The sequence below is a fragment of the Mobula hypostoma genome, chromosome 12 (genome assembly GCF_963921235.1).
Source record: "Mobula hypostoma chromosome 12, sMobHyp1.1, whole genome shotgun sequence".
Classification (NCBI taxonomy): domain Eukaryota; kingdom Metazoa; phylum Chordata; class Chondrichthyes; order Myliobatiformes; family Myliobatidae; genus Mobula; species Mobula hypostoma.
The window spans coordinates 3,305,521-3,320,065 of record NC_086108.1 but is presented as its reverse complement, the minus strand read 5'-3'; the positions used below and the strand labels follow the sequence as shown (position 1 = coordinate 3,320,065).

General features: G+C 43.5%; 1 protein-coding gene across 3 annotated transcripts in view; it reads left to right on the top strand.

Annotated features, from left to right (window-relative positions):
• The window catches only part of sirt2 (sirtuin 2 (silent mating type information regulation 2, homolog) 2 (S. cerevisiae)), a 73,077-nt gene extending 59,843 nt beyond the window's left edge, over positions 1-13,234 (top strand). For all 3 annotated transcript variants that reach the window (XM_063064850.1, XM_063064852.1, XM_063064851.1), the window contains 3 exons: positions 3,222-3,289; positions 4,278-4,344; positions 12,886-13,234. In XM_063064850.1, the coding sequence (XP_062920920.1) occupies positions 3,222-3,289; positions 4,278-4,344; positions 12,886-13,020 (270 nt within the window). In that variant the 3' untranslated portion in view covers positions 13,021-13,234. The remainder of the gene's footprint in view (positions 1-3,221; positions 3,290-4,277; positions 4,345-12,885) is intronic.
• The last annotated feature ends 1,311 nt before the right edge of the window (positions 13,235-14,545 follow it).

Sequence of the window (14,545 nt, the reverse complement as noted above, 5' to 3'; positions counted from 1 at the left end):
GTGGAGATATTACAGGAAGTTCGAGAAATCGACTTTTGTGCCATCAGGTAGGAGGCTACCCAGATGGAATATAAGGTGTTGCTCCTCCCACCTCATTGCCACTGTAGAGGAGGCCATGGATTTACATGTCAGAATGGGAAGTGAAATTAAAATGGGTGGCCACTGGGAGATCCCGCTTTTTATGGCGGATGGAGTGTAGGTGCTTGGCGAAGTGGTCTCCCAATCTACGTCAGGTCTCACCAATATACCCGAGGCCATACGGGGAGCACTGAACACATATATGACCCCAACAGACTCCCAGGTGAAGTGTCGCTTCACCTGGAAGGACTCTTTAGGGCCCTGAATGGTAGTGAGGGAGGAGGTGTAGGGGCAGGTGTAGCACTTGTTCTGCTTGCAAGGATAAATCCCAGGAGGGAGATCAGTGGGGAGGGGCAAATGGACAAGGGAGTCAGGTAGGGAGCGATCCCTGTGGAAAACAGAGAGTTGTGGTGGGGGGGAGGGAAAGATGTGCTCGGTGGTGGGATCCAGTTGCAGATGACAGAAGTTATGAGACTTACATGCTGGACGTGGAGACTGGTGGTGGGATCCAGTTGGAGATGACAGAAGTTACGGAGAATTACATGCTGAACGTGGAGGCTGGTGGTGGGATCCAGTTGGAGATGACAGAAGTTATGAGAATTACATGCTGGACGTGGAGGCTGGTGGAGTGCTAGGTGAATCTCTGTTTAACTATTTTAATGTAGGAAATGCACCAATCAACTTGCTCTTGTAAACTGCAAAACAAATTACTCAGATATTTGTGTTTAACTGATGTCTATTACCAGGTGCTGAAGGCAATGGCAGAAAGTATCTCCTCAGCCATTAACAACAGTAGGCACCTCCGCCAACCCAGTAACCCCATAGCCTTTGTCAAAGCTGGAGACCAACCATAGCCTCAGCCTAGACCACCAGCAGGCTTGCTCACCATGGCATCTGACTGGCAACTGAAAGTCCATCTGGGCAAATAATTAAAGTTCCCTGACTTCATCCCTGCGTTGTGCATTTTGTCAGAAACATCAAAGCCGGTGGTCATGGTAGAAATGGCAGCTCCTTGTGAACACCAGATTGAGAAGGCATTTGAACGTTAGAAGAGCCAAATACCAGCAGCTAGTAGAGCAGTGCCAGAGACAGGGGTGGAGGACACGGTGCGAGCCTACAGAGATGGGGTGTGGAGCTTTTGCTAGCTGCTCGCTGTGCAGAACCTACTCACTCCTTGCCATTATGGGGCGGCAAAGAAAAGAGCCTTCAGGACCCTCACAGAAACTGTTAGTGAGCCTCCAGATGGCTATGGATCAAGAGGTGGGACCCATGGGCCAATGCTGCCAGGACATGAGCTGGGGCTTGATCAACCCTGGTTGGGTCACCTGGCCGAGGGTGTCTGATGTTGAAAGATGCAAAGCACCCGATGACCCCAGGTTACATCACTAATGATGTGTCCCAGCACATCCTACGATGTATTTCAGCATCATAGTGAAAAAACATTGATGAAGTTACTGTTTTCCTTGAAATAGTAGCCATGGGATCTTCTTTATCTTCCTGAGAAGATAAACAGTCTAATGTGATACCCGATTGAAGGTGTCTTCAAGACTGTAGCGCACTCTCGGTGCTGCACTGGAGTGTCTTCTAGTCTTCTAATCACAGTGAGAAACTGACCCACAAATGCTTCTGGAATTAGATTGTGCTTCCAAGTACATGTGCTAACCCATTTCTATCTCCTTAACAGGTCAGGCTGCATCTATGGAGATTTGTTGATAGTTTGGGCCAGGACTGATGAAAGGGTGTCAGCCTGAAATGAACTGAATTTGCCCATTATGCCACTGGCATTTAGGGCACACCTCTGTCTGTCTGAGGCCACTCAGATGCAGAAGGACTCTTCATTGCTGTTTCCATAACAGTTTTGTTTGATCAGCCAGGGTTGTTAACCCTGAGCTGAACCCCTGAACCTGGAGGACCGGTGGACTACCCTTAGTCTGGCCTCTACCCTTTGACCTGTTTGGCATGGGTGACCCTACCGAGAGCCAGAGCATAAAGACCTGACTCCAGCCAACATAACTCTCAGGGTCACTAAGACGAGCAAGCCTCCAAACCCTACATTTTGTGGTCCTTTTGGAGGTTGGCCTGAAATATCAACTGTTAATTCCTCTCTATAGATGCTGCCTGACCTGCTGAGTTTCTCCAAAATTTTGGGTGTGTATTGCTCTGGATTTCCAGCATCTCTCTTTAAAATTCCACTTCTACACACAATTTTATCACTTTCCTGTACACATGCATTTTTCTGTTTGGGTGAAGGAAAGGAGGATGAGCGGCAACCTGATAGAGTTGTATAATATTAAGAGAGGCATAGATCAAGTGGACAGCCAAAGACTTTTTTTTCCCAGGGTGACAGTGGTTAATACCAGAGGACATTCTTTTAAACTGATGGAGGAAAGTTTAGGAGAGATGTCAGAGGTAGTGGTAGAGACAGATACTTTAGGGACATTTTAAAGACTCTTAGATAGGCACATGGATGAAAGAAAATTGGAGAGTTATGGGCTGTTTAGGTGGGTAGGGTTTGCATGCAACAGCAGCCACACACTAGGTCATTGCTTCAACCGGTGGTCTAAACCAGGTGAGGGGTAGCCAGTTTGCCTCGAATGCCAGTGGGATAGGGATAGCAAAATCAGTTTCAGTGGACCGGATGGATGAGATTAACAGTGAGATCCAATGGCCAGGAAGGTGGTTCTGTAGTGCTCCATGGAGAGGCACAGAAGGTGACATGGCCATCCACTGCAACCAAGGGGATCTCCACTTGTGGCTGGCGATCACTCGTGCCACCAAAATAGGGCTACTGAGGTCAAGAGAGTGGAACCGCCCCAGTGCATTGGCTATTTCACTTCAAAAGCTTTCCCGTACAGGTTCCTGTCGTCATCATTGAAATCAGTGGACAGCCAGCAGGTGACGGGTTAGATTGATCGTACACACAGCAGATGTTGATAGATTGATAGGTTAAAATGTTCTATTGACTCCACTTGACAACAAATTTTTTCAGAAGTGTTGCTTCTTCAGAAATATTTTTTCATGATGATTTTCATGATCAGCAGCTCAAAATCCATAAGATCACCCAAAAGTATTCAGGAAGCAAAATCTTTGTTGTCAGTGTTCCTGTTAGTTAATGAGTGTATGTTTTTCTTTCTTTCCCTCAGGGTGATCCCATGATGGCACTTCTGGGGCTTGGGAATTCCCTTGACTTTGATTCTGAAAAAGCCTACAGGCAAGTTTGTCGCAGATTATTTTGTCAGCTTGGACTGAGACTTTACCCGGCTGTGTCTTATGAATGTATCCAAGCTATTTTATAAAAATATAAATCAAGGCACTAAATCCTTTTACCCTTTACACCAAGATACTGGGAAAGCTCTAAGTCTAAAATAGACCAGAAAATACTGGAAATACTCAGTAGGCAGTGTCAATAGTGAACAACAGATTAACGTGTCAGGGCATAGGATTAAAGAACAGTTGCAACACAGAGAGAAGCAGCCCATCAGTCTAATATAAGAGAAATCCAACTCATTCCATTCCTCCACTCCTCGCCAAACAGCCCTGCAAATTTTCTTCATTCGGATATGAAGAACATCCTTCTGCACACTACAATCTACTCCTAGCAGGATCATTTTGAGAATCAGCTTCATTCTATGTGCCCCTGGTTCTTGATTCCTGCATCCTTTTAAATGGCATATCTTTCATGATTTTAAGTTGTTTGTTTATGATGTGGCTTGTTGGTATTCATGGTCTTCCCATGACCATGATTGTTCTCGGCAAAATTTTCTACCGAAGTGGTTTGCCATTGCCTTCTTCTGGGCGGTGTCTTTACAGGATGGGTGACTCCAGCCATTATCAATACTCTTCAGAGATTGTCTGCCTGGTGTCAGTGGTCACATAACCAGGGCTTGTGATGCACCAGATGCTCAAACGACCATCCACCACCTGCTCCCATGGCTTCACATGACCCTGATCGGGGGCTAAGCAGATGCTACACCTTGTCCAAGGGTGACCTACAGGCTAGCAAAGTGATGGAGCGCCTTACATCTCCTTTGGTAGAGATGGGTCTCCACCACGCCACCCTGATTAATTGATTAGTAACAATAATTATGGACTTTTATAATGAAAAAACATGAGTCCTGTTGTTTATTTACATGTATTCATTGTTTTGGGATCTTCATGTTGCACGTCTATCCTGATGTGGCACAATTTTGTCTCAGCAGGGATGTAGCTTACGTAGGTTCCTGTGACGATGGCTGTCTGGCTCTCGCTGATCTACTAGGCTGGAAGGTACAGTGACATTCTCTACTTAAAGCTTATACTGATGGATTTTTAAACTGAAGAGGAATCGAGAATTAGAAGGATCAGGCAGGAAAGGATCTTGCTGCAGCAGCAATCCAGATTTGATCCTGACCTCAAGTCTGACTGTGTGGAGTTTGCAAGCTTTCCCTGGGACCGTGTGGGTTTTCCACATCCTAAGGATCTGTGGGCCAGTAGTTTAACTGGTTCCAGCGTGTAGGTGAATCTGGGGGCAGTTGGGCACATGGGAAGATTAAAATGGATTGATATTTAATGGGTATTAGGTGGTTAGCATGAACTCAGTGGACTGAAGGGCCTGTTTCTGTGCTGTAGAACTCTAAATACCACTTATAGAATAGGGCCTAGATGTAAGGGTCACTAGCAAGCGCAAGTGCAGGAATTACAGAGACTTCAGCAATTCACACAAAAGATTCATTACAGAAATTAACCAGCAAAACTAACAAAAGCTCAAACTATACAGAAACTTGAAGAACTGAAATCACTGACGATACACTGAAGAACTCGGTCAGAGTTTCACCAGACAAGGAACCTCAACGACCGAGCAAAGAGGGATTGACGTGGTTCCCTGAAGCACACCCTGGAGCTTGTAGGAATTCAGAACCAATCAGACAACATAGGTGGCCAGACAAAGCAATAATCCCCAAAGCCAACAATTACAATGCAAGACATTGAAAATACCGTGCTAACTAAATTATCCCAAATTGAATAAAGGTGATAGATACAAAGAGAGTTTAACAATCCCCGTGGTCCCAAATGAGACACCTGCAATGCAAAGTGAAAACCAGAGCTGGTCCAAACTCAAACAATTAAATATAAAGGTAAACAATCCAAGGAACACTGCACACCTAGGAAGTGACACTGAGAAAATACAAACACTAGAACGGCCAATCATAGTTTTATTGAATGAACATAGAATATTACAGCACAGTACAAGCCCATCTGCCCACAATCCTGTGCCAACCTTTTACTCTCTTCCAAGATCAGTCTAACTCTTCCCTCCTACACACCCCTCCGTTTTTCTAATAGATCTGAAAATGAGAATGGGTTTACTCCAGACTCTATTTCTTTTGTTCTTACCTGAGAAAAGTGGCAAATACTAGAAATGAGTTTTTGCCAGAGGATGGTGCTGGAGTCTTGGATCTTGGGCAAAGTTTAATCGAAGTGGTTTGTGGATTGGAATCTGCTGTTCATGTTATTTGTGTTTCTGGTTTCTGGTTTTTCCTTTTTTTAATTGCTATTTTTTAAAATTGAATTTTGATAGGGGTGGACTGGCTCTGCACCCTGCAGCCAGCAGACGACACAGTGTTAAACTGATCTAAACTGAACTGAACGTTCCCAGACCGTTTCACTGGCTCTGCATCCTGCAGCCAGCAAACGACACAGTGTTAAACTGATCTAAACTGAACTGAACGTTCTCGGACTGTTTCAGTGACTCAGTGGCTTGATGTTTTAAATTTTGCATTTTTCACTCATTTGCGTGATTTGTTCCTTTGTTTACATGTTGGGTGTTTGATGTTTTTCTTTGAATGGGTTCCATGGTCTTTTCACAAACAAGAGAAAATCTGCAGGTGCTGGAAATCCAAGCAACACACACAAAATGCTGGAGGAACTCAACAGGCCAGGCAGCATCTATGGAAAAAAAGTACAGTCGACGTTTCATTGGGACTGATGAAGGGTCTCGGCCTGAAACGTCGACTGTACTCCTTTCCATAGATGAAATTGAAATAGAAAATTGAAATATCTTTATTGTCATTGCATAGTACTTGTCATGCACCAATACAGCGAAAATGAGTTTGCAACTCTCGTACTCAGATAAAATAACAAATAAAATGAATAAACAATAAATAAAATCAAGTAACCAGCCAGTACAAGCAATGTCCAGCAGTACAAAAGCGCAACTCAGATGCATAACAGCCATAAAACCAGTATTTAAGTAGCAATATGACAAATTTATGGATGATGCTTGATCGATTGGTTCAGTGCAATTATAGCTCTGGGGAAAAAGCTATTTTTCAGTCTGGGAGTGCGGGCATAGAAAATCTGATAATGTCTGCCAGATGGAAGAAGTTCAAACAGACGATTGCATGGGTGTGTATTGTCCTTACAGATGCTTGTAGCTTTCCTTAGGCAGCGAGAGCTGTAGGTGTCCTCCAGGGCTGGGAGCTGTGTCCCAATGATCTTCTGTGCGCTAGAGACGACCCGCTGAAGTGCTTTCCTATCAGCTGCTGTACAACTGAGATACCACACAGAGATGCAGTATGTTAAGATGCTCTCTATGGTGCAGCGGTAAAAGGTCACCAGCATTTGTTCAGGTAGACCAGCTTTCTTCAGCGTCCTGAGGAAAAACAAGCGTTGCTGTGCTTTCGTAACTATTGTTGTGGTGTTAGTGGACCATGTAAGGTCTTCTGAGATGTGTATTCCCAGAAACCTGAAACGGGACACTCTCTCCACTATGTCTCCGGGTTAATATAGACTGGAGCGTACTCGTCATCCCGTGACTTTCCAAAATTGATAATTAGCTCCTTAGTCTTTGCTGTATTAAGAGGCAGGTTGTTCTCTGAGCACCAGCTCACTAAGTTCTGTACCTCCGCTCTGTATGCTGATTTGTCCCTGTTGGAGATGCTGCCTGGCCTGTGAGTTTCTTTTTTTTTTAATTTTATTTTTATTTGGATAAGGAATTCACAATTATCATGTATTTTTTTCACACATATAACCTTTTCCATTTTTTTATATGTATAAAACTACAATTATTTATACATTCTTAAGTACACATTGAGATGATATTAAAAGGAAAATAAACATTTAAATAGATAATTACGTACTGTGGTAAATCTAACCTATTAGGCTAAGTAATGAAATTAGTTGTTAAGAAAAATGGTAATAATAGTTTCCATACAACCCTTCTGGACCATTTCCACTGGTCCAAAATGTTGCATACAAGCCTATATACCAACCATTGTAGGTGTTTATATCCCAATTTGTTCGTGCTTGTTCCTGCCCGCAGACATAATTATCCAATCCCTATGTACTTATTTACTTAATTTTTTCATTTTTTTTTTATCCCTTTCCCAAATCTTTCCCTTTACTTGTGTTAATTCTCTATTTTCCAAAAAAAAACAAACATTTAGACTAGGGGTGCTTACATTAGCAATATTACTGTGTTGATGAGAAGAGCAATATAAATCATTAGGAGAGTCATCTAAAGTCTGCTCGCATTGGGGTTATATATTCAATCCATTTATTCCAGATTTGATAAAATGTTTCTTTTTGAGTTCTCAGGGAGTAGGTCAACTTTTCCATTTTAAATATTTCCAAGATAATTTCGTGCCAATCTTCTAATGTAGGTGGTATTGGATTTAGCCATTTTCTAGTGATTGATTTCTTACTTGCCGCTAAGAGGGCCTGCAGCAACTTTATATCTTCCATCTGTTCAAGGAACAATACATGCCCCAAATAGAGCGTCTCAAAGTTCAGAGGTATCTGGGACCTAAGTACCTTAACTAATGTTCTATGAATACCTTCCCAAAATAGACTTAATTTAGGGCAATCCCAGAAAATATGAAAATGATTTGCCTCCTTGGAGCCGCACCTTCTCCAACACATCACATTTGTATCTTTATATTTTTCCTGATATGGGGTCTTGAAGTATCTTATAATGTTTTTCCAACAATGTTCTCTCCAAGTCAAAGAATTAGTCGAGGACCATTGAAAGCTGCAGATTTTCCCCCAAGCCTCCTCTGAAAGTACCAACCCCGCTTCGTTCTCCCACTTCTCTTTAATATACAGTGTATTTACATTTTTAGCATGGGAGAGTGCATTATATAGGCGAGAAACTGATTTACTAGGTATTGAACTGCAAGCCGAATTCAGAATCTTGAAAAATTCTAATTCTACTGTTGATAGGTCTGTATATCTACAACTCTGGTTAACATAGTTTCGTATTTGAAGGTACCTAAAAAAGTCATTATGTTCTAGGCCATGTTTGTCCTGCAGGATTTGGAAACTTTGTAATACTCTTTTATCTATAAATGAGAGGTAGGTTGTAAGACCTTTCTTTATCCATAGCTCAAATCTTTTATCTCCTCTGTTGGGAAGGAATTCGGTATCATATGCACACCATCTAAAGAGTTTTAACATGTTATTAATTCCACATGAATTAACCACCTTCTGCCATACTTTTAATGTAAGATTTATCCAAGCATTATTAAATTTTTCCAACTGGGCCATCAATCCTTTGTCAGTTATTGAGGCCTGAAGAGGAAGGCCTGTGAGTTTCATCAGCATTTTGTGTGTATGTGTGTGCATGTGTGTGTTCGTTCGTTCGTTCCATGGCATTTTCTTTGTTTTGTGGCTGTCTGAGGGAAGGTGAATCTCAGAGTTGTATACTGCATACATTGTTGTTGTTGTTCCTCTTCTCGCCTTGTGGCACATTGAGTAGCATTTTTGCCATTTCACAGCATTTGATTGTTTTTTATGAGGCCGAGTTGCTCAACCCAGCACAGATGGAAAATATTGAAGGAGCCGGCTGGATTCGAACTCAGGACCATTTGCCTCGAAGTCCGCTGCTAGTGCTACTACACCACCGGCCAGCATTACTGTATACATTCTCAGATAATAAATGAACTTTGAATCTTTGTGCACTATACTTTCCCAACAGGAGAATATGGTTTAGGCTTTAATCCCAAATGAAGCAAGGCAAATTGAGTTTGCTGCTGACCATCCTGTAAGATCTGTAACATCAAAAAACTTCACACTGAATGGTCAGACAGAATGTCGACTGGTAGCACTCTCCTCTGCGAACCAGGCAGTCACTGCAACACAGACTGACAAAGTGCCACTCACATCCCGTGTCTGAAATAAGTTGCTCTATTGTTATGAACCTATACCTGCCTGGGCTCTGAGCTCTGGAATTCAGTGCCCAAACCCCTCTGCGTTCCTTCTTGATTATGATGCATAAAATGATGAGGATCCTGGGTAGAGGACCTATTTTCTTTAGCAGAGAGATAAGAACATAGAACACTATAGCCCAGACAGGCCATTTTGTTGTGCTGATCTTTTAACCTACTCTAAGATCAATCTAACCCTTCCCTCCTACATAGCCCTATCATCCACGTGCCTATATACAAGTTTCTTAAGTGTTCCTAACATCACTGACATTGTTTAAGCAAAGTTTGGACGGGTACACGGATGGTAGGGGTATGGAGGGCTGCGGTCCTGGTGCAGGTCGATGGGAGTAGGCAGTTTAAATGCTTCGGCATGGACTCAATGGGCTGAAGGGCCTGTTTCTGTGCTGTACTTCTCTATGACTCTATTCCCTCCTATACTTTCCTCCAATCATCTTAGAATTATGCCTCCTTGTATTAGCCATTTCCACTCTGGGGAAAAAGTCTCTGGCTGTCCACTCGAACTATGCCTCTTATCATCTTGTACACCTCTTTCAATTCACCCGTCATTCCCCTTCGCTCCGAAGAGAAAAGCCCTAGCTTGCTCAACCTATCCTCATAAGACATGCTCTCTAATCCAGGCAGCACCCTGGTAAGAGCGGATGGGAAGGGTTTGAAACTCACCACCTGAAAGGGTGTTAGAGGCAAAAGGCTTAATCACTCATGAATAATATTTGAGCATACTTCAAGCCATAACTCTGACGCTACAGAATGAGTGCTCAAGACGGGATGAAGTTGGGAGCTCTTTTTTGAATGGCAACGATACCATAGGAGCAGAATCAGGCCATTAGGCCCATCGAGCACATGCCATCATTCAATCATGACTGACTGTTCTCAGCCACATTCTCCCGTCTTCTCCCCATTGCCCTCAGCCTCCTGTCAATCTCTGCCTTAAACACATCCAATAACTTAAAAACCACCCTCTGTGGTGGCAAATTCCACAGTTACCACCCTCAGACTGAATAAATTTCTCCTCAGCTCGATTTCAAAGGAAATGTCCTTTTCACATCCATTTTCGATGTGCCCTTGGGAACCAGTAGGTGTCAGTGAGATTTCCCCCTCATCCTTCTGCATTCCGTTGAGTACAAGCTGACAAGTATCAAATACTCTTTGTACATGAAGCCTTTTATTCCTGAGGATCGTTCTTGTGAACGTCTTCTGGATCCTCTCCAGGGCCAGTATAGCTTTCCTTTGATACAGGCCCAACATATTGATGCAATCACGAAGAAACCATGCCAATATCCTATATTTCATCAGGAGTTTGAGGAGATTGGTATGTCACCAAAGACCAGCAAATTTCTACAGATGTACCGTACAGAGCATTCTGACTGGTATGTAGAGGAGAAAAAGCTGCAGAGGGCTGTAGACTCAACCAGACCCGTCATGGGCACAGGACTCCCCACCATCAGCTTCAAAAGGCAGTGCTCCAAGAAGGCAGCATCCAACATGAAAGCCTATCACCGTCCAGGACATGCCCTCATTGTAGGAACGTTGAGTGTGCCTTTTCAGGCTCCTGTATCTCCTCCCCGATGGTAGTAATAGTTAGATAGATAGATATACTTTATTGATCCCGAGGGAAATTGGGTTTCGTTACAGCTGCACCAACCAAGAATAGAGTGTAAATATAGCAATACAAAAACCACAAACAATCAAATAGCAAAAAGCAAACTATGCCAGATGGAAAATAAGTCCAGGACCAGCCTATTGGCTCAGGATGTCTGATCCTCCACGGGAGGAGCTGCAAGTTCGATGGCCACAGGCAGGAACGACCTCCCATGCCGCCCAGTGTTGTATCTCGGTGGAATGTGGCCAAAGTCCAACAGTAAAAAGTTCAATATCTGGTCTACAAACACATTCCTCGATCGTAATATGACCCGGATTGCACCATCTGTTGTTAACCAGAACAGTAAGCACCCAACTCCTTTACGCTTACCGCTCTCAGTGCACTTCCGGTCAGCCCGAACGGTCTGGAAGCCGTCCATGGAGAAGTTTTGATCGGGAATGTCCTCATGCAGCCCCGTTCCTGTGAAACACATAACACTGCTCTCCCGAAATGTTCTCTGACGCCTGGCTAGCGCCGTGAACTCGTCCATTTTATTACCCATCGAACATGGACATACTTTAAATGGCGATAGTCCTTCTTGAGGCATCACCTGAAGATGTCATAGAGTCATAGGAAGGTACAGCATAGGAACAGATCCTTCGGCCCATCTAGTCCATGATGAAACTATCTAAACTGCCTACTCCCAGTTGAACTGCACCAGAACCATAGCCCTCCATGTTCCTACTATCCATGTACCTGACCAAATTTCACTTAAATGTTGAAGTCAAGCTCGCATGCACCACTTGTGCTGGCAGCTCATTCCACACTCTCACCACCCTCCGAGTGAAGAAGTTTCCCCTCATGTTCCCCTTAAACATTTCAACTTTCACACTTAACCCACGACCTCTCCCTCTCTCTCACCTCTCCCTCTCCCTCAACCTCAGTCCCACTCAACCTCAGTGGAAAAAACCTGCTTGCATTTACCCTATCTATACCCATCATAATTTTGTATATCTCTGTCATAGTCATAGTCATACTTTATTGATCCCGAGGGAAATTGGTTTTTGTTACAGTTGCACCATAAATAATAAATAGTAATAAAACCATAAATAGTTAAATAGTAATATGTAAATTATGCCAGGAAATAAGTCCAGCCTATTGGCTCAGGGTGTCTGACCCTCCAAGGGAGGAGTTGTAAAGTTTGATGGCCACAGGCAGGAATGACTTCCTATGACGCTCTGTGCTGCATCTCGGAGGAATGAGTCTCTGGCTGAATGTACTCCTGTGCCCACCCAGTACATTATGTAGTGGATGGGAGACATTGTCCAAGATGGCATGCAACTTAGACAGCATCCTCTTTTCAGACACCACCGTCAGAGAGTCCAGTTCCATCCCCACAACATCACTGGCCTTACGAATGAGTTTGTTGGTTCTGTTGGTGTCTGCTCCCCTCAGCCTGCTGCCCCAGCACACAACAGCAAACATGATAGCACTGGCCACCACAGACTCATAGAACATCCTTAGCATCATCCGGCTGATCAAATCTCCTTTCAATCTTCTACATTGCAAGGAATAAAGTCCTAACCTATTCAATCTTTCCATATAACTCAGGTCCTCCAAAACAAGCAACATCCTTGTAAATTTTCTCTGCACTGTGTCAACCTTATTTACGTTTTTCCTGTAGGTAGGTAGGTGACCAAAACTGCACAGAGTACTCCAAATTAAACCTCACCAATGTCTTATACAACTTCAACACAACATGACAACTCCTGTACTCAGTACTTTGATTTATGAAGACAAATGTGCTAAGAGCTTTCTTTACAACCCTGTCTGCCTATGATAGGTAGAATGTTCTTGATGGTGTTTATGACGTTTTGAGAAATCTATTCAAAATCAAATAGAGTTTTCACATTCCCTCTTCCATTGTTATCTTGCCAGGGTGTTGTAATACAAGAAGTAAGTGGATTTCATCAGATCCCCTGTTCTTGCATCGGGCCTGTGTGATTATCTTTCAATCTCTTGCAGGAGGAGCTTGAAGGAATTGTGGAAAGGGAGCACGCTATGATAGACAGCATGGCCAAAGGTACACAAGCCTCAGCCAGCCCCCAGGCTTCAGAGGAGAAGAGCAAGCAGGAGGCAGAGACAGACCAAGAAGCCTAATGCCTAAAGAAAACAGTGGTTGCAGACAGACCACAGCCCCAAATAACCAGGCCAGACATCTGGCAGGGAAAGTCAGCTGTCTTACAAACTCCTCGGTACCTCAGGTGAAGTGCTATGGATCTTAACTGTAAAGAACTTCATCCTCCCCTCAATCCTGTGACATCAAATGCAATCTTGTTACTCCGTCAAAATATATATTACAGGTTTGCTTTCTCTTGGATGGTTTGATTATAGAAATCTAGTCAGGGGACCAATATGTCCACGGTGGTCAGGATGAAACTGCAATTCTTGGCGTAATTTTTTAATCCTTGTCCACTCTTTCCTATAAAATGAGACTTAGTTTCTGCTGTCTGGGAGTACCAAGCAGCAAATGGTAAATAATGCGCACAAAATGCTGGAGGAACTCAGCAGGTCAGGCAACTACTATGGAAAAGGGTATAAACAGTCAATATTTTGGGCTGAAACCCTTCATCAGGACTGGAAAAAGGATGAGAGTTGGAGCAGAAGATGGGAAAGGGAGGAAGAAGTTCAAGGTGGCAGGTGATAGGTGAAGCTGGGAGAGTGTGAGGGGAGGGGTGAAGTAAAGAGCTCGGAAGTTAATTGCTGAAAGAGGTAAAGGGCTGGACAAGGGGGAATCTGATCGGGGAGGGTAGAAAGGAAAGGGGAAGGAGCACCAGAGGTATGAAAGGGAAATGGGAATGGTTTTGAGAGGCAGGGGGGACAATTATTGGAAGTTGATGTTCATGCCATCAGGTTGGAGGCTACCCAGACAGAATATAAGGTGTTGCTCCTCCAACCTGAGTGTGGCTTCATCGCTGCAGTAGAGGAGGCCGTGGACTGACATGTGGGAATGGGAAAGGGAAGTAGAATTGAAATGGGTGGGCCATTTCCCTCTCTCACCAGCATTTTGTGTGTGTTGCTTGGATTTCCAGTAACTGCGGATTTTCTTATGTTTGCAAGTAACTGGTAAATACAGTTTTGTTGGGTTCACATTGACACAAAATAGTTTTGATGGCAGGGCTGCAAGAAGTCTCTCTGTCAACAATGAGGAATTGGATTGATGGAGAATTGAACTAGATGGGCAACGTCCTGTAGAAACAGAGTGAAGTTTGAAGTGTGAACACTTTAACCTTAAAATCGCCAAATTACTCTTAATATGCATTTACAAATAATTAGCTCTGATCTTTCATTAATGGTTAAATATTAGATATATAAAGTTTGGCATGTTTCTGATGTTGGAAAATAAAAAATAAGTATTAATTCACTTTGATTCACTTGGTATGTCCTACTGCCGCTCAGCTCTGCAGCTGTGTTAACTCTCCATTACTCACTACCTGCCGTGTGTGTGCTGTGTGAGCCAATAACAGCCAGGCGCAGTTCCACCTGGCAGAGAATTCAACTGGATTGCATGGACTGCTTCATCTAATTTGGCAGGACGGGTGGGAGGAACTGACTCCATCCAGTGTAGGGCAGAAGGAATCCAGAGCAAGACACGCAAGCTGCTGGAGGAACTCAACAGGTTGGG